Raw genomic sequence first — 22349 nt, forward strand, 5'->3', positions numbered from 1 at the left:
CGCCGTTAGGCTAGTTTGACAAAGGGACGTGTGCAGACCCGAGGGAGTGACCGTGACTCAGAGGGAAGGAAGTTATTAGGGACGCTCCTGCCCACTGAAGCCTAATGTGCACTCCCTTCCCCGCATCCACAAGGGGCACCTTTTATGCGAGGCGCCCAGGACACGGCGCTGGGACCGCAACTCAGGACAGACCCAGCTCTGCCCTCACGGAACGCCTGAGCCACCCAGCCTCCCCCCATCCTGAGAGTCGGTCAGGGAGGCTGGCAGACCCCGGGTGCCCACCCCGGCGCTCTCTCCCCTCTTTTCTGCGGCACCGACACGCTGAGTGGCCTCCTTCCTGGGGTTCGGTGATGGTGGGACTTCCTCTCTGCCTCCCTGGCTGTCTGTCTGCCCGTAACTGGGTTCCCTGCCCGAGGCTCCAGCTCTAGCCGCACCCCCACACTGCTTCTTGGTGAACCTGAGGCTTCCGCTCTTTCTTCTGCGGGACCATCAATCGCAACCGCTCGCGGAGCCCAGGCCTCCTTGTGCTCTTTCTAGCAGCGTCTCCGACATCCGTCCCTTCCTCTTTAGTCCCGTGGCTGCCCTGGCCGGGCCACTCTCCACCCCACAGCGTCCTCACTGGTCCTCCGCTGCGCACCTGCGTGCAACCCTCGCGTCAGTTCCAGGTCGGCGGCCATGAGACACCTCCGGCGCCTGCCAGCTGCTCAATAATAAGTCATCGAATTAAAGACGAGTAAATAATAAACTAGCTACCGCTAAGGAATTCCAGGTCTTTCGCAGTGTCTCCGAGTGCATCTCTGTCCCTCCCACGGCACACGCCCCAGCCCCAGCCCCACAGTGTCCTGGCCCTCCTGCCGTCACACTCACTCCATCCCAAACCGAAAGCGTTGCTCCTGACGCCTGCCTCGCCCTGTCTCTACTTGTAGCCTTGGCACGAGGTCCAGCCATCTGCCCACCACTACGTGCACCAACTGAGACAACAGGAATGCGGGGGAGGGGGCGTTATTTCAGGTTCAAGTAGGTCCATCTCAGTCAGTCATCGTGCTTGGGAAGGCCCCCTCTCCTTCAGCTGCACGGGAGCCGTTGGAGTCCCACCTCCCACCCGACTTCCATGGGAGACAGGGGCAAGGGCTCGCCAGCCCGCACAGGCACCCGCCCTTGCCAACGAGCACCCCCTTCCCGCAGACCCCACCGCCCACCAGGGAAGGGAAATCACTCCCCCGTCCCTGGGACGGGAACGGGGGCCAGAGAGCGCCTCTCAGGGGCCAGGGACGGGCATCGCCCTAATCTCCACAACTGTTTCCGTTCAACACCGCATCACCACGCCCCGAAGAAGTCAGAAGCTCGTACACACGTGTCCTGTGCACCCACTCAGCGTGGGCAGGCTAACAGGGAAAAAGCCCTCAAAACGCCGTGCTGCTAAATGCCCTCTCTCCCGTCGATGTGACAAGGACCCGTGTGCCCAGCAGGAATCGCCCTCGGGTTTGTGCTAGGGATGAGCCACTCACTTGAGAATGGTTGCTGGAGGTCTCGATCTTCTCCTGCGACTTGTCTCGGGCTAGTCTGGCGGCTTCCTTCACCTCCTGGAATTTCTCTGCGAACTGAACATGGAGGGCGGTTATTGAGGTTCTTTCTTCTGACCCTCACCTGTGGCTGATGTTCAGACCCCACCTCTACTGTTCTGCATCCATTTCGGGCCCATACATGCTGTACAAACACAGGGGAAAGATTTTACTTGAGATCAAAAAAGGAATGAGTATGAGGAATGCTTGCTTCTCCCAGTAAACACCATTGGCCGAGGTCCGACCCAAATCAGCGCCTAAGCTGCTGGAGCCGGTCTGAGGAAGAAGAACCGAAACAAACACCTCTGGCCACCAGTACCTAACACAGACACAACAGGAGAAATTTAGTTGTGCCACAGAAGGAATCTGAAAAACCGCGTAATTCCTCTAGAAAGATCCAAGAACTCTTACAAGTCAATATAATGATAAACAAAAACATCCAAACAGTTGGGAAGAAGCAACTGTTCTAGGTGTTAAATGTTTAAGATATAAAATACCAAAATTGAAAGTAGCAGAATGAGACAGGTGGCCTGTGGCTGAACCCTGAACCCTGTTTTGAGCAGACCATCTGTACGAACTTCTGGGGAACAACTGGGGAAATGTGACGGGGGACTGCAGTGGATAACATCAAGGAATCACTGTTAATGTTATTAAAAGTGCTAACAGTGTTATGGTTATGTTGAGAAAACGTCATGCCTTTAGAAATAAATTCTGAAGTACTGAGGCGTGAAATGCTTTGATGCCTGTAACTTCAAGTACATCAACAGCAATACAGCAGACAAAGAAATGTGGCGAATATTAACGACGAGGCGATGTGGACATGGGTGTTGGTTACACTGTGCTCTCTAATTTTAAAAACATGTTGTGCTATTTTCATAATAAAAAAAGTTCTTAAACACCCAGGACAATCACGCCACTCGCAGGCTTACCGTCACCGACAAGGCGACTGATTTTAATTAGCACGTGCATTGTTCAAACAGAGCACATTCCGTGACGGCCGGCGCTGGCAGGACTCAGCGGGGGAGCTGCGTGTGGTTGCCGAGAGACGGAAGAAGCCAGCAAGCGGCAAGGCTCCCGACAGCCCTGGGGCTTTGGCTAAGAACGTGCTGGTTTCTGGGCACAGGCTCCCCTCCGAGCACGTGCACGGGCCGACAGCGCCCCGAGCCCATGACGCACGCAGGTGGGCAGAGCACCCTGGTCCGAGGCCAGGAGCTGAGAAGCAGGCAAACGTGTCCGTAAACAGAGCGCCGCCAGGCTGTGGGTGCGGGCAGGGCCTGGGGGCGGGGCCTGGGGCCTCCGTTCTCTCCGTCCCCTCCTACCTTATCCTGAACCTCCCCGCACAGCGAAGGCCTCGGCCAGCTCTGGGAGACTCAGGGCACACAGCTTCAGCTGCAGTGGGCCCTCCTCCCCTGCTCACCCACGCCCACGGTGGGCGCCCACCAATAGTGCGGTGGGGCCTGCAGGCACCCACAGTTTGCGCTGGGGGTGAACACACAGTTCGTGCCGGGATGAACACGCGTGCCACTCTTCCCGCAGATCCTCCTCACAACCACGCCTGCATGTTAAGGAGTTTTACCGCCTAAACCACGTTTCTTCTCTTGCCTCTCACCGCTCCTCTGGAGAACGGGAATTCTCACGCACAGCTTTGAAATGAGAAAAGGGACCTCGGAGAGGTTAAGACGGGCCCGTGGTCAGACGCATGGGAAACCCGGCCTGGGGCCCAGGTCTGATGTCCACAGGTCGCTCTACGCATCGAGGGACCTCGCGGGCCGACAGGAATGCGAGAGCCTTGCCCACAGCGGTGGCTAAACGTGTGTTCACTGGATGTCCCATTGGCAAGGAGAAGCCCCGTCACCTGACTGTGGAAAACAGAACTGCACTCACTTCCTCTCCAAAAGGAAATGTACTCGTACACGCTCTAACTCCAGAACAGGCCACAGGAACCGTCCAGGCACAGACAAGGCCGGAGGAGGAGACCACCAGATGCGGAGCATGGGGCCCAGGGGAGGGGTTGTGATTTTACAGCTTCCTCACCGACACCATTCACCTGTTCCCCTTCTCAGTTGCCAAAGCAAGACAACGAACAACTGTCACACACGCGTCAAAACACACATCCTGCAGGACTTCAAGGTCAGAGTGTTGTTATAAATTCCAACAGCCTACAACGTCTCGAAAATGTGGGAAAAGGGCCGGGACTCCTGGCTCTTTGGGACGAGACAGAACGAGCGGTCGGGATGGAGAGAGCCTTGCGGCCCGCACGGCGACCCCTAGGCACACTCACGGCCGTCCCTGGACACACGGGCACAGCCGGTTTCACGCCGGGATTTAGTGCAGGCGGAGCGACGCCAGGGCTGGATGCTAGTGTCCCGGGGATGCCCAAACCTGACCTCAGCCGGCCTTTCAGATGAGGGCAAAGGAACCACGCTGGACTCGGTGTCCTCATCTGTGAAATGGGCGTGACGGCACCGCCTCCCTGGACCGCTGGATGACGAGAGGTGGGGCTTTGCCAGGCCTGTGGCCGGAGCTGGACAAAGGGAAGCGAGGCCACGCCGGCCTGGATCCGACCTCTGCCCACCAGTGGAATGGCAGCCGGGCCTTGGAACCGCGGACGGGGGTAAAAGAGCTTCACAGGAGGGCAAGGCCATTCCTCCGGGAACACCGACTAGTTTCTTTACGTGCCGAGGACGCTGCAGGGTTGGGCTCCTGTCTTCGAAGGGACTGCCGGTCTGTAGCAGGTTCTGTTTTACATTCAAGTGGGCGGTGATTTGTAAACAGTCATAAAATAACCTTAAAATGTCATGAAGCAGGATAAACCCAATCAGACAAATTAAAAAAAAATAATAATCACTTAGAAAGATGTGGTATTAGCAGATGGATGATGGAAACAGGCCCCACCATTTATATAAAATTTAGCGTATGACAAAGGAAGATTAATAAATTAATGGGGAACATTATCCAACATATAATTGAAATAACTTCAGTAAACTGGGGCGACATGAATTTAAATCCTTACCGATGGGTTCAAAGGATGAGTGTTTTAAAAAAAAATCAAACCTTAAAACATCTGCATGCAAACAGAATTGAACACTTATCAAAATTCTGCTTAAGAAAATGGAAGGGTAATGTTATAAACGTGGAAAAAGTTTCTCAAACATCACAAAGGGGACAGAGTTGACGCCATGGTAATGGAAAGCTTTGGACTGTGAGAGGGGGAGACTAACTCCGGGGGTGGGGGGGGGACCCGCCTGCGGGAACAGCACAGCTAGACCGGGACGGTGGGAAGGGGCCCTCGTCCCCAGCACGGAGAGTCTGTGCAAACTTCTGTTCTCAGACTGTAAGAGAAGCCGTATTTAGAAAGTCACAGAGGTAGGAGCCGTGAGCCTGGGCTGCGTGGGCTCAGGAAACAAGTTACAGAAGCAAAAGTAAGGCTCCTGGAGCTCAGGAGAGGGAAGGGCAAAGGTCAGGTGCCCGGGGGGGAAGGAGGGGGCCATGAGGACAGGTGCCTGCGTGCTCCCGAGAGCACTGAGCACGGAGTGTGTGCACATGGAGAAGGAAAACAGGAAAACCCCCATAGAGAAATGGCAACATTCGTGAATAAAAAAAAAATACAAAGTAAGCAATTTAGAGAAAAGATTGCTGGGCTCTGCTGAAAATGCAAATCACAATAAGGAGGTCCCACTCTCCGTCTGCTACATGAGCAGACCCTGAGCGCGGTGATAACAACACCGGTGCTGGCAGGATGCCTCGGTCAGCACTGTGGGTCGGCGCGGCCCCTCGAGAAGCAATTGGGGAAAAAGGTATGGTGAGTGAAAAAAAAAATCCTCAGGCCCACTGGTGTAGTGATATCACTTCTGGGAAACTGTGCTGTGAAAATAACTGAGAATAGGAAAAGAGGCCGTCAGTATCCTAAGGTCCTAGATTTATCTGCAATAACGAAACCCTGGACGCGGCCCAGGCGCCTGGAGAGGCGCTCCCCTCACAGCCAGCCCCCGACTGTTCGAGGAGATGTGCTCGCCGCCGAGAGAGGTGCCAGATGGCTGTCCTTTGCTAGAACATCCCCTCCCTCCAAGTCTCAGGGCTTATAATATTAATAAAAAGGCACCTGTGCTTATAAATTTAGAAAGCACCTTTAGAAAAAGGTGTTTTAAACCTATAGTCCCATCGCCCAGATATAAACAGTAAATCTCATCAGCTTCTGACCTTTTTCTATCTGTATCTGTACATCCATGACACATATTTCTTTTTTTTTTTTTAAGACTTTATTTTTATTTATTTTTAGAGAGGGAAGGGAGGGAGAAAGACAGAGAGAGAAACATCCATGTGCGGTTGCTGGGGGCTGTGGCCTGCAACCCAGGCGTGTGCCCAGACTGGGAATCAAACCTGAGACCTTTAGGTTCACAGCCCGCGCTCAATCCACTGAGCTACACCAGCCAGGCACACATATTTCTTTAAAAAATGAAATTATGTTGTATCTTATTTTATAGGTACTTTCAGAATGACCAGTGTGGCATTCACACGCCCATGCAGTCACGTGACCTTCTGCTGGCCCATCTGGATTGCTGTGAGTAGTGTTATCTGGAAGGACACACTGGAGCTCATGTAGCGAACTTCCTACTGCTGGACATTCGGGCTCCTTGGGGTTTTTTGTCTGTTGTAAATGATGCTGCAAGGAGAATCCTCACGGCTGAACCTCTGTGCTCAGATACAATTATTTCCTTAAAATAGACGCCTATAAATGAAACCCACGGGTCAAGGGACATTCAAACCACAACAGTGTCTGAAATGCAGGCCAGAATCTCATTTTTTTTTTTTTACTCATTAGGATCATTTTCTGCAGTGGTAATGTAATAATTTTAACCAAAATAAAAATCATCATTGTCATCCCGGAAAATGGAAGACTATTATTTTCTTTTACTTGTGGTTTTTTTTTTTTTTGGCCTTGGCCATTGGAGACATTATGGCATACATTTCCTGGTTGCCTAGTCAAAGTCCATTTCTTTTTTTTTCCCCCCTTAGCTTAATAGAATCTCAAATATCTCCGGAGCAGGAAATTTCCTAGGTGATGAAGAATGAGAACTGGTCTACGGCGACCATGGCAACCCAATGGCCTGCCCCCTTGTTTTTCCTGGGGGACTGGGAGGATGACCCAGGGGCCCGAGACTCACAATGCGGCCCGGGAAGACGTCTGTCTGTCAAGGGAGTTTATGGGGAAGCTGGTGCCTCACCCCCCTCCTTCCTCCTGCCACGAATGCAGGCGTGACGGACAGAGTCTGAGACGTCATCTTACACCGGAAGGGAAGGGCCGAAAAAGAAACACACAAACAGAGCCCCCAGGACCCTCAGACCCCACAGCAGCGGGCCACCGTGCGAATGCGGGCAACCACATGCCTCCAGGTGTCTCCTCCGCCCCTTCCGTCCGTCTCTTCTGCTGGAAAGAGCAGCTCTACCCGCTGAGGCACGGGGAGCAGTTTCAGCCACTTGCAGCTGAAGCCTGACAACTAAAACACCAGGGATTAACGCCTCCCATTTAAGCAATGGCCCTTAAATCGGGAGGCAGAGAGGTCTGAGACGGGGCAATGTTCTTACAGCGACGCTGGCTTAAAGGGAACAGGAGGGGCCCTGCCTGGTGTGGCTCGGGGTGGGCGTGGGCATTGTCCCAAAGAGCTAAAGGTCATCAGTTCAATTCCCGGTCAGGGCACAGGCCAGGTCCCAGGCCAGGTCCCTGGTTGGGGGGGCAGGGGAGAGGCAACACATTGATGTTTTCCGCCCTCTCTTTCTCTCTCCCTCCCCCTCTCTCTAAAAACAAACCAAATCTTTAAAAAACAAATAAAAATAAAGGGAACGTGAGGGTACAAATCCGAATCAGAGACGAAATAACTGCAATGGGTTCAAAGCAAACGCCATGTGGGCGAAGGCCCCGCCCGGAGCACGAGCGCCCCCACCTGCCTCTCCCCCGGTCACTGCCGGGGAAGGGTTTTCGGCCACCTGCCCCGAACGGGATGGAACCAGACGTGGACGGTGACCTCTCAAGGTCAGGTGCCGGAAGCATCCTAACCTGTAACAACTGGCTCGTTCTCACGCTCGGTCCTCCTTCCGCAAGCTCTTCCTTCCGCCGGAACACGCCCGCGCCCCCCCCCCCCTCCGCGGTCTTCAGCAGGCTGAGCTGTCCTGTCCCCCGGAGTGGGCAGGCAGGCGAGCCCCAGTTTACCCCCGGGAACTAGTCACGTGCATTATTTCCAGAAACCCCTTCTACAGAGCAGAGCGACCCTGTAATGCTTGCTGGCTGGCGGTGCAAAGTGGTCCTTATCACGGGAGCGGGCAAGATCAAGGTGTCTGTTTTCTTCCCCCCGGGGGGGGGGTGTGCAGAGAGAAGCGTGAATAAATGCCCTTACATGAGAACATCCGCACCAGCGTTCCCTTCTCTGGGGCGGTTCTAGTGTTCGATGACCAAGTCCCCTTCCAGGCCCGTGGGCGGCTGCTCTGTGGCGTCGGAAATATCCAGCCACAGCTGTCCCCTTGGGGCACCCCGCCTTGGGGACCCTTGAAGCCCACGCTCCCCTTTGCCGCTTAATTGCCACTTGCCGAGACGGTCAGCGTCACTCCGCGGTAATTTATCAGCGTGGGGCTAATCGCTCCCTTCACAGGGAAGGGAAGAGCTGATTTGAAGTGTCGTGGGGAAAGGAGACATCTGAGTGCTCATCGGACAAGTCTTTGTGACAGCCGCAGGCCACCGTCACGGGGCAGGGACTCCAGCGCCTGGGAGGTCGGTGGAGGGACTCGGGCGGACCGGCACTCCTCCTTAATGACGGGACATCTTCTTCTGTCGGGGACAAGTGACACGTGGCCGCACTTGGAAGCAGGCACGGCTCAAGGTCACCCTGGTGCTCAGCGGCACAGAAAACGGAGATTTAACAACGTGTTCCCGTTTCTGTTTGCCGTGCGTGCTTCACCCTACTCTTCCCATTGAAATGTTCCCCCTTTTATATCCCTCCTCCTTTGATCCCCCCAGAGGCTGAGGAAAGTGTTCCGGGCGGCCAGGACCGATGCTCGCAGACAGCCCCGGGTGTCTGTGAGCGCAGGCCCTGGGCGGGACCTGGGGTGTGCGACCTGAGGTGGCCCAGCCAGGACCGTGTGCGTCTCTGACGGAGCGCCCTCTCACCCCTGCATGGGGGTCCGAGGCTTCCACCCGGTCAGGCTGGACAGGAGGCGTGAGAACGGGCCACTTGGCAGGGGAGGGACTGTCACCCCCTGGCGTCCCCCAACGAGGCACAGATTCAGATGGAAAGGTAAAGGCAGGCGATCCTCACAGCCCAATTTAGACAGAGGTTCTGGTGTCGTTCTTTCAAGAAACCGCCATCATCCTTATTTCCACTTCAAGTGCGTTTTCTCTGATTCTCTTCATTTCAAAAAACGGCATCCCTGTCTTCCCTGAGGCCTGGGTTTTAAGCTTTCCCTTGGGGTTCTTGGGCTGCTCTCGCATCCGTCCAGTAAGTTCCCATGTCACATGAATTAGCCAATCCTGCTTCCAACAGAGAACATTCTTACCAGCTCCAGAGCGCTCTCCGGCCATCCTACAAGGAAACCTGCTTTCCTGAAACGAGGGTTGGGCTCCTCCCAGGAACTGCGGGGAGCCTCTCAGCCAGCTTGTTCTCTTGGCCCCCGCGGCCTCCAAGCCCCTGATGCCCCTCCGCACCCCTGAGCAGCTGCACAGCGAGCCCTCGACCCCTCGGTCAAGGCTGTGAGCCCTCTCCCCAGGGAGAAGCCACGCACGCACAAAACACCGTGTGACGTGCAAACGGTGCGGGGACTGCAGGCTGAAACTGCGATTAGGTGGCACTGCACTCCCCGTCGTGAGGGCTCCTGCCGGAGTCAGCGGTGCGGGCAGCGGGACGCGGGACACGGGCCCAGGGCGCAGGCTGACCCGTGGGGCGGGAGCCCGGGCAGAGCTGGTGCTCAGGCTCTGGAGCAGCCTTTGTCAGACGTGCTTCCCTCCCCCCGACGGCATCCCCACTGCCAGGAGCCTGAATTTCCCCAGGGTCCGACCGCCCCCCCCACCCCCGCGCCCCGCGGCGCCATAAGGGGCGGAGCTGCGGGCTGAGAGGCAGCCGGCTCGGCCAATCAGCGGCTCGCCCCGTGCTGCGGCAGGACCCCCTTACCTTGGTCAGCTGCAGCTCCGACGAAAACCCCAACCCGAACACCGTGTTGGCTCTGCTGTCGGCCCACTGCCCGAACTTCTGCGACGTTTTGGTGAAAGTCATATTGGGCGTGATTGTGCTGTTTATAATCACCTGCGGGAGAGTAGACCGGGGAGCAGGGACGTGAGCGCCGAGTCACACACCGCAGGGGCGCTCACGGAGTCTGGGGTTGGCCAGGCCGGGGCCTAAGGCTCGGAGCAGACGCCGCTGCCCTCTTCCCTGGGTTCCCCCGCCCGATCGGTTCCTCTGCGGGCCCCTCCTGGGGGACCGGTGTCCGGGACCCAAAAACGGACTGCCAGGCGACATACAGCAAGGCCTTACAGGTGGTCAGTGGGAGAGAGTCTCCCCTGAGTAGATTTTCCAAAACTGCTTTTCGTTCCCCCAAAGTGGCCCTGTCACACGTTCCCAGAAGAACATCAGGTACGAGCCCTGGCTGGCGTAGCTCAGTGGATTGAGCGCGGGCTGCAAACCAAAGTGTCTCAGGTTCGGTTCCCAGTCAGGGCACATGCCTGGGTTGCAGGCGACGGCCCCCAGCAACCGCACATTGATGTTTCTCGCTCTCTTTCTCCCTCCCTTCCCTCTCTAAAAAATAAATAAATAAAATCTTAAAAAAAAAAGGAGCGTCAGGTATGTTTTTAAGTACCTGGTGCCCCCGTGTCCAGCTCAAACAACTTAAAGTCCCCATGAGCAATTGGGGCTTGCTGCCTCCCAACAGAAAGGAGAGGACTCACCCCAAATGGGACAATTTGGGGAGGGCTGCCTTACAGAGAGGCTAACCACACCGGCGTGAGCTGGTGTAGGCAGCTGTGAGGGGCTGTGCAGGGACCTCGTGCTGGCTGGGACCCCTCCTTGGCCTACAGGGAGCTCACGGTGACCTCGCAGGAGGGGAGCCAGCCAGACAAACCCCTCGCCTCCCTCCCTTTGATCTCCTGCCACTGGCCAAACACAACTGGAAGCCAGAGGCCTCGGGAACCCAGTGAAGGAGCCCGCAGTCAGCCTCTCAGGGGCCAGGGCGGGGTGCCGAGGGGCAGAGGGTGACACCCAGTACACGGGGCGTGCACTCGTCCCCCACACACTTCCTGGGTGTTTACTGTGTGCCGGGCGTCCTGCCCATCGCAGGCACAGGGGGATGGAGTCCAGGTTCCTGCCCTTCCGGCTGCCGGGGGTCAGAGACAGGTACACAGTCACCAAACAATCGGTGTGTTGTACAGTGCCAACTGTAAGCTTACTCTGGCAGGAACCCTCGGAAGCCCTGAGACTGTAAGAAACGCTCGAGAAAAACGCCCTTGGACGTGAGGGATTCTCGGATGTTTGCTAACCAGCACAGCTCAGCAGTCACTTCCTCGTCGTGTGGTTTCTCGTGGTCTGAGCAGGGGCAGGAGCAATCCAAGTAAATTCTCTAAAGAACAAATTTACTATTCTCAATAGTAAACTCTGAACACTTTTTTTAAACGGATAAAACAAGGAAGAGAACACATTTTTGAATGGCAGAGCCTTGCTCTCTCCTTGGTAGGGACTTCAATCAACCAATGTGCTCAAGGACAGGCCTTCTGGACAGATTCCTACCTTAATTAATAAAGGCACCAGGGCAAGAAGTTACAGTTGTCACTAGTGAAAGTGTCACTGCGATGTATATGCGCAAGAGCCCACTGAGTTTGCCGATGAGGCGCACGCTCAAGGATAAACCCTACTGCAGCTAGGAAAACAGTTTTTCGTTACAAAGTTAATGTCAGTTGCAGCAAGCACTGTGTATCGAGCACGCAGGGAGCAGAGCGCTCTGCCTATGTCAGCTGGGTTAGCCTCACAGCAGGGCCACGAGGCATGGCCACCACCACCATCTCACGGGAGGAGGAAGGGAGCAGGGAGGAGCAGAAGAGAGGTCGTCAGGTCTACAAGGAGAACTGAGCCTCCCACTGTCTCGGAGGCCCGTCTTTTCCTCTCCCCGCACGCCTGAGCAGGGCGGTCCCCACGGCAGACCCAGGGCAGACGAAGGTCTGCCACTCCCTGAGCACAGATGGCCCGCCTCCCAGGAGGAACTCTGCGCCAGAACTTTGCAGTGGGAGTGTCTGTGTGCCCCGCACTCCCTCCTGGACAGGCCCGCTCTGAGAGGGAGGCAGCATTGCTTGGATCCGGGATCAGCAACGGCTACCTCTCACTCTGTCACCCACGCCAGGGTGTCTAGGCATGCGCCAAACACGGCCTGCAGGATCCCCCCGGCTGGAGGGTGGCCGAGACGGTAAAGGAAGCCCGCTCCTTGCACTGGGCTGCTCTTGCCACCCTTCAGGCTGGGGTCCTGCAGGCCGTGCAGCGCCCTGTCCGTCTCCTGGCTGCTCGCCCGAAGGCTCCGGGCCTCCTGCGACGTCCTGGATCCAGGGAGCAAGAAGAAGGGGCGGAGGCGGGAGATAGGGGGAGAAAAGCCATCATCTGCGTCTAGAGGGTCCTTTACGTTCCCGCGACGCAGCAGGGGCAGCGCGTCTGAACAGTGTCGAGGCTCTGACAGTCAGCCCGCCGCTACCGCTACCTGCGGTGACACAGCCCTGGCTGCTCTCCCAGGACACCCTGCGCGCTGACCTTCTCCTAGCGCCAGACTGACAGCGGGGACAATCATGCCCCGCCCCCCAGCACGTGGTCAAAAATGCCCCGCCCCCAGAGCCTCCTCCATTCCTGTCCCACCAACAGGGGGCGCTCCGCCCTGCACCGCCACCCTGGGCTCTGCCACCAAGCCCAAGTCCCCCTGAGAAGCTGGCCAGAGGACGCTCCGACGGATGTGCCCCTTCTGGGTCCCCAGGCCACCTGTGGCCGGCTGCTCCTGCACCTGGAATCCACCTAACGCTTCTGCGTCTCTCTGAGCCTCTGACTCATTTCCGCCTCTCGCCCTCCCCAGCGTGCGTGACCAGGGGAAAGGAAGTGGGCGCAGATTAAAGGGCCTTTTGTCTGCGCTGGGTCTGCGGGGGTGAGTGCCCCATTCAGGTGTGTGTGTGTGTGGGGGGGGCATCCTGGGGCTGGAGGCGAGGAGACAGGACCTGGGCACTGGCGGGAGGCTTAGCTCTGGGCAGGTGAGGGGAGCCCCCTCTTGTGAGACTGGAGAGAACAAGGGCATCAGTTACAAGCTCAATTTCAGTTGCCATTATTATATACTCACCAAATGCAACATACGTCTGAGGATACTGGGGGTGGGGCGAGAAGAGGGGATGATGGGAAAATCCACTGTGAAAAACAATGTGGCTTCCTCTGATAATGTTAAAAATGCACATTCCAGCCCTGGCTGGCGTAGTTCAGTTCATTGAGTGTGGCACCAAAGTGTCACAGGTTCGATTCCCAGCTAGGGTACATACCTGGGTTGCAGGCCATGACCCCCAGCAACCACACATTGGTGTTTCTCTCTCTCTCTCTTTCTCCCTCCCTTCCCTCTCTAAACATAAAAATAAAATAAAATAAAATGCACATTCCTCATCGCCCAGCAATCCCAGGGCTCAGTGGACACCCGAGAGAAAAGTTTGCGTAGATAAATGAGGGGGAATGGACAAGAATGTTCACAGTAGCAGAGTTTGCAAAATGAATAAATAAAAAATATAGTCCACCACTGGCTGAATGGACCAACGGTGGTACATGTAAGCAGTGGAACGCCACCCAGCAGTGAGAATGAACCAAGGCTGTGGGCATCAACTTGGATGAATCACAAACATTTAATAGGAAGCAAAAAATAAATAAAAAGGAAGTCAACAAAAGACAACAGATGGTATGGGTCTCTAGTATGATTCTATTTCGAAAAAGCCCCGAACATGCAAAGATAAATAATAGGTTACTTAGCGCAAGGATCAACCAGCTAGTAGCCCTCTGGCCAGGGCCACCTGCAGTCTGCATTTGTAAATAAAGTTTTATTGGCACACGGCCACAGCCATGGCTTCTGCCCTGACTCATAGCCATCTTCTTGCGACAAGAGAGAAGCTGAATAGTGGCCACAGACTCCACGCCTCATTAAAAAGTTACTATCAGCCCCTGGCTGGCATAGCTCAGTGGATTGAGCACGGGCTGGGAACCAAAGTGTCCCAGGTTCGATTCCCAGCCAGGGTACATGCCTGGGTTGCAGGCCAGAACCCCCAGCAACCGCACATTGATGTTTCTCTCTCTCTCTCTCTCTCTCTCTCTCTCTCTCCCCCTTCCCTCTCTGAAAGTAAATAAATAAAATCTTTAAAAAAAAAGTTACTATCAGCTACATGGTAATGGAAAAATACATAAAAGTAAATTTAAAAGAATCACTACCAGCCCCTTCAGAGGAAAAGTCTGCTGGCCTCTGGCTTAGGGGTACATGCACAGATGGCAAAACTAGAGAGAAAAGTGCGGGAATGCTTCATATGAATTCCAAGCGAGTGGCAGCCTCATAAGGGGCGGTTGGCAGGGGCACGGACTTGGGGAGAGGCCCGAAAAGGACGCTGAGGCTGGGTAAAGGGTGGGTCTCCTCACTGGGTGGCGGGCACACAAGTGTTCACTCTTTTTATCAGACATTAAATGGTGCACACAAACAGTGACAATCAAGTACACAAAACTGTAACAAAGTTGTCGGGGCAGCTGGGGGCCGCAGTGAGCAGAGGCCAGGAAAAGAGCATGTGGTCCCTGCTGCACACTGGGCCTGGGAAACCGTGCTGGGGGCAGAGGGAGCAGCTGGAACCACGGGTTCTGGCCTCAAGGGTGGGCAGGGGCGGGGGGCGGTGCTCAGCTGTCTGTGGGTCACAGGAGTGGAGGATGTCACCCAGTGGGAGGGGACACAAGGCCGTGGGAAGAGACCCTGCTGTCTCCTGTGCACGGCCCTTCCTTTTGTGAGCCGTCCCTGGAGCCTCCCAGGAAAAGGCGCGGTCCCAGCAGATGTGGGACCCCGTCCACAGAAAACGCACGAAATGCTCGTACCGAGAGCTGCTTGGAAGAAGCAGACAGCTACGCTCCCCCAGACTCCAGGCTAAGCTCCCCCAGACTCCAGTCCTCCTCCGGGCTTAGAGGAAGCTGCTTGTCCCCAAATGGGAAAGGGGTCCCCAAAATTCCTTTCCGTGGCATCTTCCCCAAATCTGGGGAGATGGCCGTTAGAAGAACTCGGACGTTTTCTACAAGAGGCTGGGACCAGGTCGCAGTGATGAAAAGACATGTCTGTTTCCAAAACGGGTGTTAACAGATGCTTTTCCCCCCCTTTGTTTCCACCGCAGTCCGGGGGAAAGAAAGAAACCAGCGTTCACTGAAAACCCACAGTGTGCCGAGAACCTTCCAGACGCTTGCTCCTGCTCCGTGCACAGAAGGCAACTGTGTTTACCCAAAAGAGGAAACTGTAGCGATGGCGAAGGAGGGGGCCCTGGCTGTGTCCTTGCATGCGATTTCACATTTCCAGAAGTAAATACCGACCGACCCAGACTTCAGAGGCGCACAGCCTCAGCGCAGCCACAGTCAGGCGGCACCGGGCACCCGGCAGATGCTGCGAAACCCCTGCAGAACAGATGGCCGGGCAGGTCCCTCCCAATATGGGTGTCTGGGACCCTGTAAGGAGCTGGGAACCCAGGGCAGCAGCGTCCCCCAGAGCATGCGGGAGAAGCGCCCGCCCTGGGCAAGTCTGGTGCACAGGCTCGGGTAGGTTCTCCCAGGGACGGCAGCGATCGGCTCCTCTGTGAGAGTGCCAGCAGCGCAGGGAGCCCGAGTGCCAGGACAGCTCAGCGAACAGCCGCTCTGCAAAGGGCGTCCTTTAAAACGGAGCCGGCAGTGCTGTCCAGGACCTGCCATAGATCTCGCGGCCGTGGGTGCTGCAAGGGCTCGTATCATCCGTGCTCCAGGAGGCTGGGTCTGTGCAGCGCCCTCACGTGGCCCCCAAACCCAGCCGTCCGTGTATGGGGCCGACCCCGGGTGACCTTCCGAGGCTCCGATCCCGGGTCTGGCCTGGGGCTGGGGCTCCAAGGGCAAGCCAGACCTGGTTCCCAGTCCTCAGAGAGTGCTGCCCGCCCCCAGGCAGCCTCAGGCACAGAAATGGATCCATGTAAGCCCCTGCCGTCGGGCAGCGCTGGGCAAAGCGTGGTGGCATTCCTGCCTGTGTGCGTCTCCGGCAGCAGCTGGGACTGACTCGTGAGGTGCTTGCTCTGGGCGGGAGGAATGTCCTACGTCGTGTCGCAGGGAGAAGGTGCGGCAGGCCTGAGCACAGCCTCACCCTGTGACCAGCAGCACCAAGTGCTCTCGGGGGCAGGGGGGCCTCCCACGCACCCGAGTCAACAGGACGAAGGGCTGGACCGCACAGAGGAGCCTGCTGTGCACCGTGTGGAGTGTGCAGTGACAGTGGCTGATGCTGCTGGCTGCACCCCCTCTCTTCCTGGGGCTCACACCCTGCAGGCTGCCCTCACCCAGCTCCGCAGCTGAGTGCGCTGTGGTCTCTGCTCACCACGACCCCCTAGGCCCTGCCACACCAGCGTCCTGTTCCTCCTTCACGTGGCGGGGTGCATCAGGCCGCCCCTCCAGCCTCCTGCCTCGGAGGGGCGGCTGGCCCAGACGCACCCAGGAGGCTCCCGGTCACGGACTTGATATGGCCAGGCCGACGGAGAGAGGGGGGGCCCCGGGCCCTAGACTTGCCCAAGGGCAGAGGTGCGGCCGCTGGGGGAGGACGTAGCCCCAGAGGCTAAAAGCATCTGAGCCTCTGTCATCTCGGTTCAGACCAACATCTGGGACCAAAGGCCTCCACCAGAGCGGGCTGTCCCGATGGGGCGGCAGTGGCCAAGGGCAGTCAAGGGCCCTGTCAGTGCACCAGCTCAGGACGCTGCGCCCCCTTCCAGTCCCTAGGGAGGGAGGACCTCCGTCCGCATGACATAGGCCAGGCGGAAGTGTGCCGGGAGGGGTTAGGAGCTTGGCCATGGGTGCAGCAGGGGAGACCACAGACACCAGGCAAGTGGCCGTAGCTGCCGCCGCCCCCGGAGGCCACCACCCCGGGTTCCTTCTCTGCTTCTCCACACCCCGCCCTCCCCGTGGGGCAGCTGCAGGCCCGGGGACTGGTCTAGACCCAGGCTGCTGGTTTTCCGTGTCTCACATGTTGCTGAGGTGGCGTTGGGGCCGCCATCGGTGCTCTGTGCTCCCCCTCTTTGGTCCCAATGGCAGTCACGGCAGTTAAATGACGGAGGCCCGCCCATCCCCGCCTTCCCACGCTCCCTCGGGCCTTTTGCAGAATGGGGCCCTGTCCCGGGTGCTAAGGTGGGACTCCGGGTGGGCTCCAGGAATAGTGGGCGGCCAGATGCCACAGGACGGGTGGCCTGAGACCCTCGGGCTCCATCTCTGAATCCCAGGGGTGCCCCTCAGCCTGGGCTTCCGATCCCCACATTTTAGGTGACCCCGAGACTTGATGGATTCCCCCGTACTGAGCCCAGATTAGCCCTACTCTGCAGCGAGGGGCCAGCCCACTCTCCTACACCCCTCCGATTTCGCACGGCTGACTCTGGCCCATCTCCAGCTTGCTGTCACAGCCTTCAGGACCCGCAGGGCCGCACGGTGCAGCGGCTGACACTTTGACAAATGACTAAAAGCCCAGCTAATAGGACTGAAGCACTTTCTCTAAGAAAGCCGTTTTACTTGCCTTCAAGCTCCATATTTCCTTGGATAACTCGGCTGACAGCCGTGCCAACCCATCTCAGAGATGTGGTGATAAAACACAGCGGCAGCACCACCACGTCTCACAGAAGAAGAAGAAGAAGAAAAGAATAAAGGCACCTTCCAGGTATTCAGTCCTTAAACGCAGGTGCCACCTGCCACGGGCCAGGCACTGCCACTCGCCCTGAGCGCTCCCCAGGGCCCCGCCACCGCTCACCATCCTGCCTGCTCAGGTGAGAACACCGCGACCCGTGTCTCTGCGGCCACCCCGGCCAGACCCGCTGCTCTACCCGACGCACCGCCTGCACCACGTGGCGTCAGAAAGTTCCTCTGCCAGCCAGGGGCACGCCTGCCGAAGCCTCCAGGACAAGCAGCCACCTGCCGGGCCCAGTCACTGCCTCCCGTGACCTCGGCTGTAAATCGAGGACTCTGGGCCCCTGACTCCTGATGAGGGGGACTGGAAGGAGGAGAAAGAGGACCACGGGGCCAAGAGGACTCTATCCGTGGTCTCTGTGATGCTGATGGCACAGGGCGGGGGCGCGGAGAGCCCACAGGCTGAGGAGAGAGTTCTGCCTGAAAACAAGGAGCCTCATCTCGTCAAGAAGTCAGGAGGTACCAGCAGGCACTCACACCTTCCCTGGGGCCGCAGTGTGTGTGTGTGGGGGGGGGGGGGCGGTCTTCTAATGGGAGCTGCCTGAGCCTTTTGATTGGTGGTTGTGAGGTTGCAGGGGGAGGAGCCTACGGGTGGTCCCCAGCTCCCCCTGCTCTCGACTTCCTAGGGGTGCTGACCTGGAGGGAGCGGGCAGACCAGCTGCAGGAGGTGGAGATGGGGTCAGAGGCTACTACTGCAAGGTCTGAGCAAGACTGTGAGGAGAGTTACGGCCTTGACACGAAATGGTAGCCACAGACGGGAGCCACCAGAGACGGGCTCCTCTGACCAATCCCCAAAGGAACGACTTTATGCTCATCCTTTTCTCTCTCCCGACCTTCCTCCCTTTCTTTTTCCAGCCCCAGTGACTACGGAATGAGAATGAAGAGGTGGTTTAGAGGGGAACTAGAGGAATTCAGCTTCAGAGAAATTTAATGTCAGGCGAAAGCCGATAATCCTTGTAAAAAAAATGTCCAGCAGGACAAAAACAGATTAAAGACAAAAAATTTATGAAGTACCACCTACTTTTCTTCTTTTTTTTTTTTTTTTTTTGCAAATTTGGTGGTACTTCTACTGACATCCCTTTTTTATTCCGCTCCCATATAGTGTGGCAAACACACCAAGGAAGACAGCAGAAGAATGAAAGCACCGGGAAAAAATTATTTTCAGAAATATTGCAAAACCACTTATTAAAAGCCACTTAGGAACACCGAGACCAGATGAGCAGGAAGGAATGCCCGGCCCGGGCAGGGGCGCACGCAGCCCGCCGCCGGCGTTCTCAGCCGGGCCGGCAGGGGGCGCTCTTCGGAAAGCGAGGTGGCCGTGACCCTGGAGAGCCCTAAGGTGTTACCGTGGCTTCCGGGAACCTGTCCTGGGGACACGTGCACGAGAAAACGGTGGGGATGCTCGCGGATCCAGTGGGGGCCCTGGCTGCGCGAACGCGCTCCTTATCTGGAGCCGTGAAACACGGGAAGTCGCTCACATATCCTACCGTGAAGGGAGAGATGGAGAATATTACGGGGCCTTGGTGGGATCGTCACCCAGGCATGGACGCGCTGGTTATGTCGACAACGGGGTAACGGGGACATCTTTCCCCTTCCTTGGCTGCCACTTTAAATGGGAAAATAAAAGCCAGCCGGGCTCTGCGATCGTGAGGCGTCACCGTGAGAACAACGTCTGTGTGAGGGGGGCACGCTGTGGGGCGCGTCCTTGCCCCCCCCCCCCACTTCTCGAGCCAGTCCTCCCGCTTGCGCTACACCCCAGGGAGGGACGGACTGCGGGCGGACACGGGGACCCGCAGGTGGGGGGGGGAGGGGCGGTACCTTGGCTCCGTCCACGCTGATGATGCGATAGCTGTTCCTGACGACATCGTAGAAGTAGGACACGGTGACGGCCTGCTTGCTGGCGGGCACCCAGTTCTTCTTGGTGGCGGGGTCAATCTGGAAGACGTGCGCCCGGGTGGTGAATATGGGCTGCTCTCTGCGGGGCGAGAGGCGGGCGCGTGAGTCGGCGGGGCGCGGCGTCATGCGCGAGGTGCGGTTTATAGCCCGTCTACTACCCCTCCCCCCCCAGATGGGAACAGCTTAGACAGAAAGATACATATACATGAGGACGAGTGAAATTAAAAAAGGGAACCCTGGCTGGCATAGCTCAGTGGATTGAGCACGGGCTGCAAACCAAAGCGTCGCAGGTTCGATTCCCAGTCAGGGCACATGCCTGGGTTGCAGGCCACGACCCCCAGCAACCGCACATTGAAGTTTCTCTGTCTCTCTCTCTTTCTCCCTCCCTTCCCTCTCTAAAAATAAATACATAAAATCTTAAAAAAAAAAGAAAAAAGAAATTGATTTGCAAATACTTATAAAAATAAAAATAAAAAAGGGAAGGGAGGAGAAAGAGAGACACCGGAGAGGTGGTGACGGACACCGGACACCCTGAGGCTCTGGGGCTACTGTGGGCCGCGCAGCCACTTGGCTCCCAGCCCACCGCCTCCCCTCGCCCATCAGGTGTTTCTGCGTCTGGTCAGGACTCCTACTCTTCCTCGGACCTCCCGCTGGCGTGTTTAGGAGTTTGAAACACATTTATTTCGGGAGGTTCTGCAGCAATGGTAGGGTTTTGCAAACCATGTGCAACTTCATTTGTTTCCATTAAATACTTCTTAAATTGGTAGCCTGTTACAAATGATGCCTTCATTCATAATTGACTAAGCCTTAAGGTTTCACCTTTCCAACACATGAACTTACTGCATTTTACGTGGAATTCACCAGATCTATCTCTTTGGCTGTCCTTGCCTCTATACTGCTGCTTTTTCACTCCACATACCTGTAAATTCTTCGTGAGAACCAAGTTAGCACATTACCTATTTTTCTGCTGAGTGGGAAATTAGTTAGATCTTGATAAGAAGCATTAAGAGATAAGGCAGATGTATAAAAATTGCAATGGACTTCACGGCGTTTTATATTTTAAGGTATCTGTTTTCACAAAACAACCAAAAGAAACAGACTCATTAGAAAATATTTAATTTTGAAAAAAAAAAGGGTCTTCAGGCAAACTGGCTCAGAAATCCTTGTAAGTGTTCAAAATAAGATAAAATGGAGGGGAGCCCTGGCTGGCATAGCTCATTGGATTGAGCTCGGGCTGTGAACCAAAGTGTCGCAGGTTCGATTCCCAGTCAGGGCACATGCCTGGGTTGCAGGCCACGGCCCCCAGCAACTGCACATGGATGTTTCTCCCTCTCTCTCTCTCTCCCTTCCCTCTCTAAAAATAAATAAATAAATCTTTAAAAAAATCATTTAAAAAAAAAAGATAAAATGGAGGGGAAAATGCCATCGGAAATGTAAAAACCATCTGAGCACTCATTAGAACACTACAGATTTAACAAGCACCTATTAGAGATAGAAATTAAATCAAAAGCTAATGTAGACAAATTAATTTTTAAAATCATGAGCATGTCAACAGATATGACATAAAAGAATGAAATACCCAAGTAGAGACAAAAATCAAAAGGGAAAAGCGAATTTTCAGTGTTCTGGTCTCCGACAGAGTGGTTTTACGCGGAAGCAGTCTTCGAACCCATCTTGACTGTAGGAGACTCATCGCCGGACAGACAGCTCCTCCTAAGGAGAGGAACTTGCTCCCAGAAAAACAATGCGCCATTCGAGCGTCCTGCAAGGGGGCTCGAACACCACCCTGAATGCCGGCACCGAAGGCCAGCTGTGGGTGCAGAGAAACGCAGGGACCGTCTGCCTGACTGCTTCTCCGAGAGAACAGAAGCCGCGAGCCCGCTCCTCACGCCACCTCGGAGCCGCCGCGTTGCGAGGCCGGCCTCGCAGAGGAGCACACGGAAGCGGGAATTCCCGGTCCCCCGGCCTTTCCTTCCAGATCCTGGGAGCCAACGAGACAAGAGCCTCTGGGGATGGGGATTGTTACTAGGACGTTTTCTTCCCTCCACAGTAACCGAGGTCACGCACCCACTCACCCCTACACCGACACCCTCCCAGGGCGATGGCTGTAGGGGCAAAAGGAATGTTCTCCCTGCAGCTGCCCGCAGCTGCTGTCCAGGGCAGCCCGCGGGGAGCGTGTGTGTGTGGACACAAGGCTTCCCAGCCGGGCCGCGTGGGCAGTCTGACACCTGGAGGCCCAGCTGTGCCGCCGCCGCCGGCCCGGGCGCCGGGTTTAGCTCACCGTCCAAGTGCACCACCACGGAGGGACACTCTGGCTCACGTGGTGTTCTCTGGCATTGGTGAGAGGAGGGGGTGACTGAAAGGGCAACAATGCAGAAGAGGTTTTTAAAGAATCTGATTATGCTAAAACCTCTGCCTCCCCATGTGGAGCACTAGCAAGCTCGGCAGGGGCCTTCCCTGGGAAGGACTGGGCTTTTAGACCTTCCTCCCTCATGTCCTCCGCCCCGAGGAAGGAGGACCAGGGCTAGTCCGAGTGCCCTGAGACCCGAGACAGCAATGAGCCGGGCGCTTCATCTTGAAACACAAGCGCCCCAGCCCCGGCCCGGCCCCCGGGAACCTGGGTCTGCAGGGCAGGGGCCTGAGCAGCTCTGCTCTTCCCCAGAGCTCCCAGCGACACTCGTCCTCAAAGACGCCAGGGAGAGACTCGTGTTAGGTATCGTCAGGTAATCTAGAGTAAAAAGGGAAGAAGTGACAGACACAGCCAGAGCCTCTTCTCCGGAAAGACCCAGCTGACTGTGCGTGACACAGAGTATCTCCAGAATGTCCCCCCACAGCCCGATGTCCCCCCAGCAGCGGGACCAAGAACAGGACCTCTGAGTGCAAAGGGTGGGGGAAGGGTGGGGAGGGTTGGAGGTGCCACTGTCAGGAAAGGGGGCAGCGGGTG

The 22349-nt window shown here is 56.4% G+C and overlaps 1 protein-coding gene across 2 annotated transcripts in view; it reads right to left on the reverse strand.

Moving 5' to 3' along the window:
• The window catches only part of HOMER2 (homer scaffold protein 2), an 85637-nt gene that overhangs the window by 35786 nt on the left and 27502 nt on the right, over positions 1-22349 (reverse strand). For both annotated transcript variants that reach the window (XM_036013166.1, XM_028502238.2), the window contains exons 2-4: positions 19328-19484; positions 9719-9850; positions 1509-1601 (exon numbers count right to left, since the gene is read on the reverse strand). In XM_036013166.1, coding sequence (XP_035869059.1) covers positions 1509-1601; positions 9719-9850; positions 19328-19484 — 382 coding nt within the window. The remainder of the gene's footprint in view (positions 1-1508; positions 1602-9718; positions 9851-19327; positions 19485-22349) is intronic.

This window comes from Phyllostomus discolor, chromosome 12, assembly GCF_004126475.2.
Source record: "Phyllostomus discolor isolate MPI-MPIP mPhyDis1 chromosome 12, mPhyDis1.pri.v3, whole genome shotgun sequence".
NCBI classification, from domain to species: Eukaryota; Metazoa; Chordata; class Mammalia; order Chiroptera; family Phyllostomidae; genus Phyllostomus; species Phyllostomus discolor.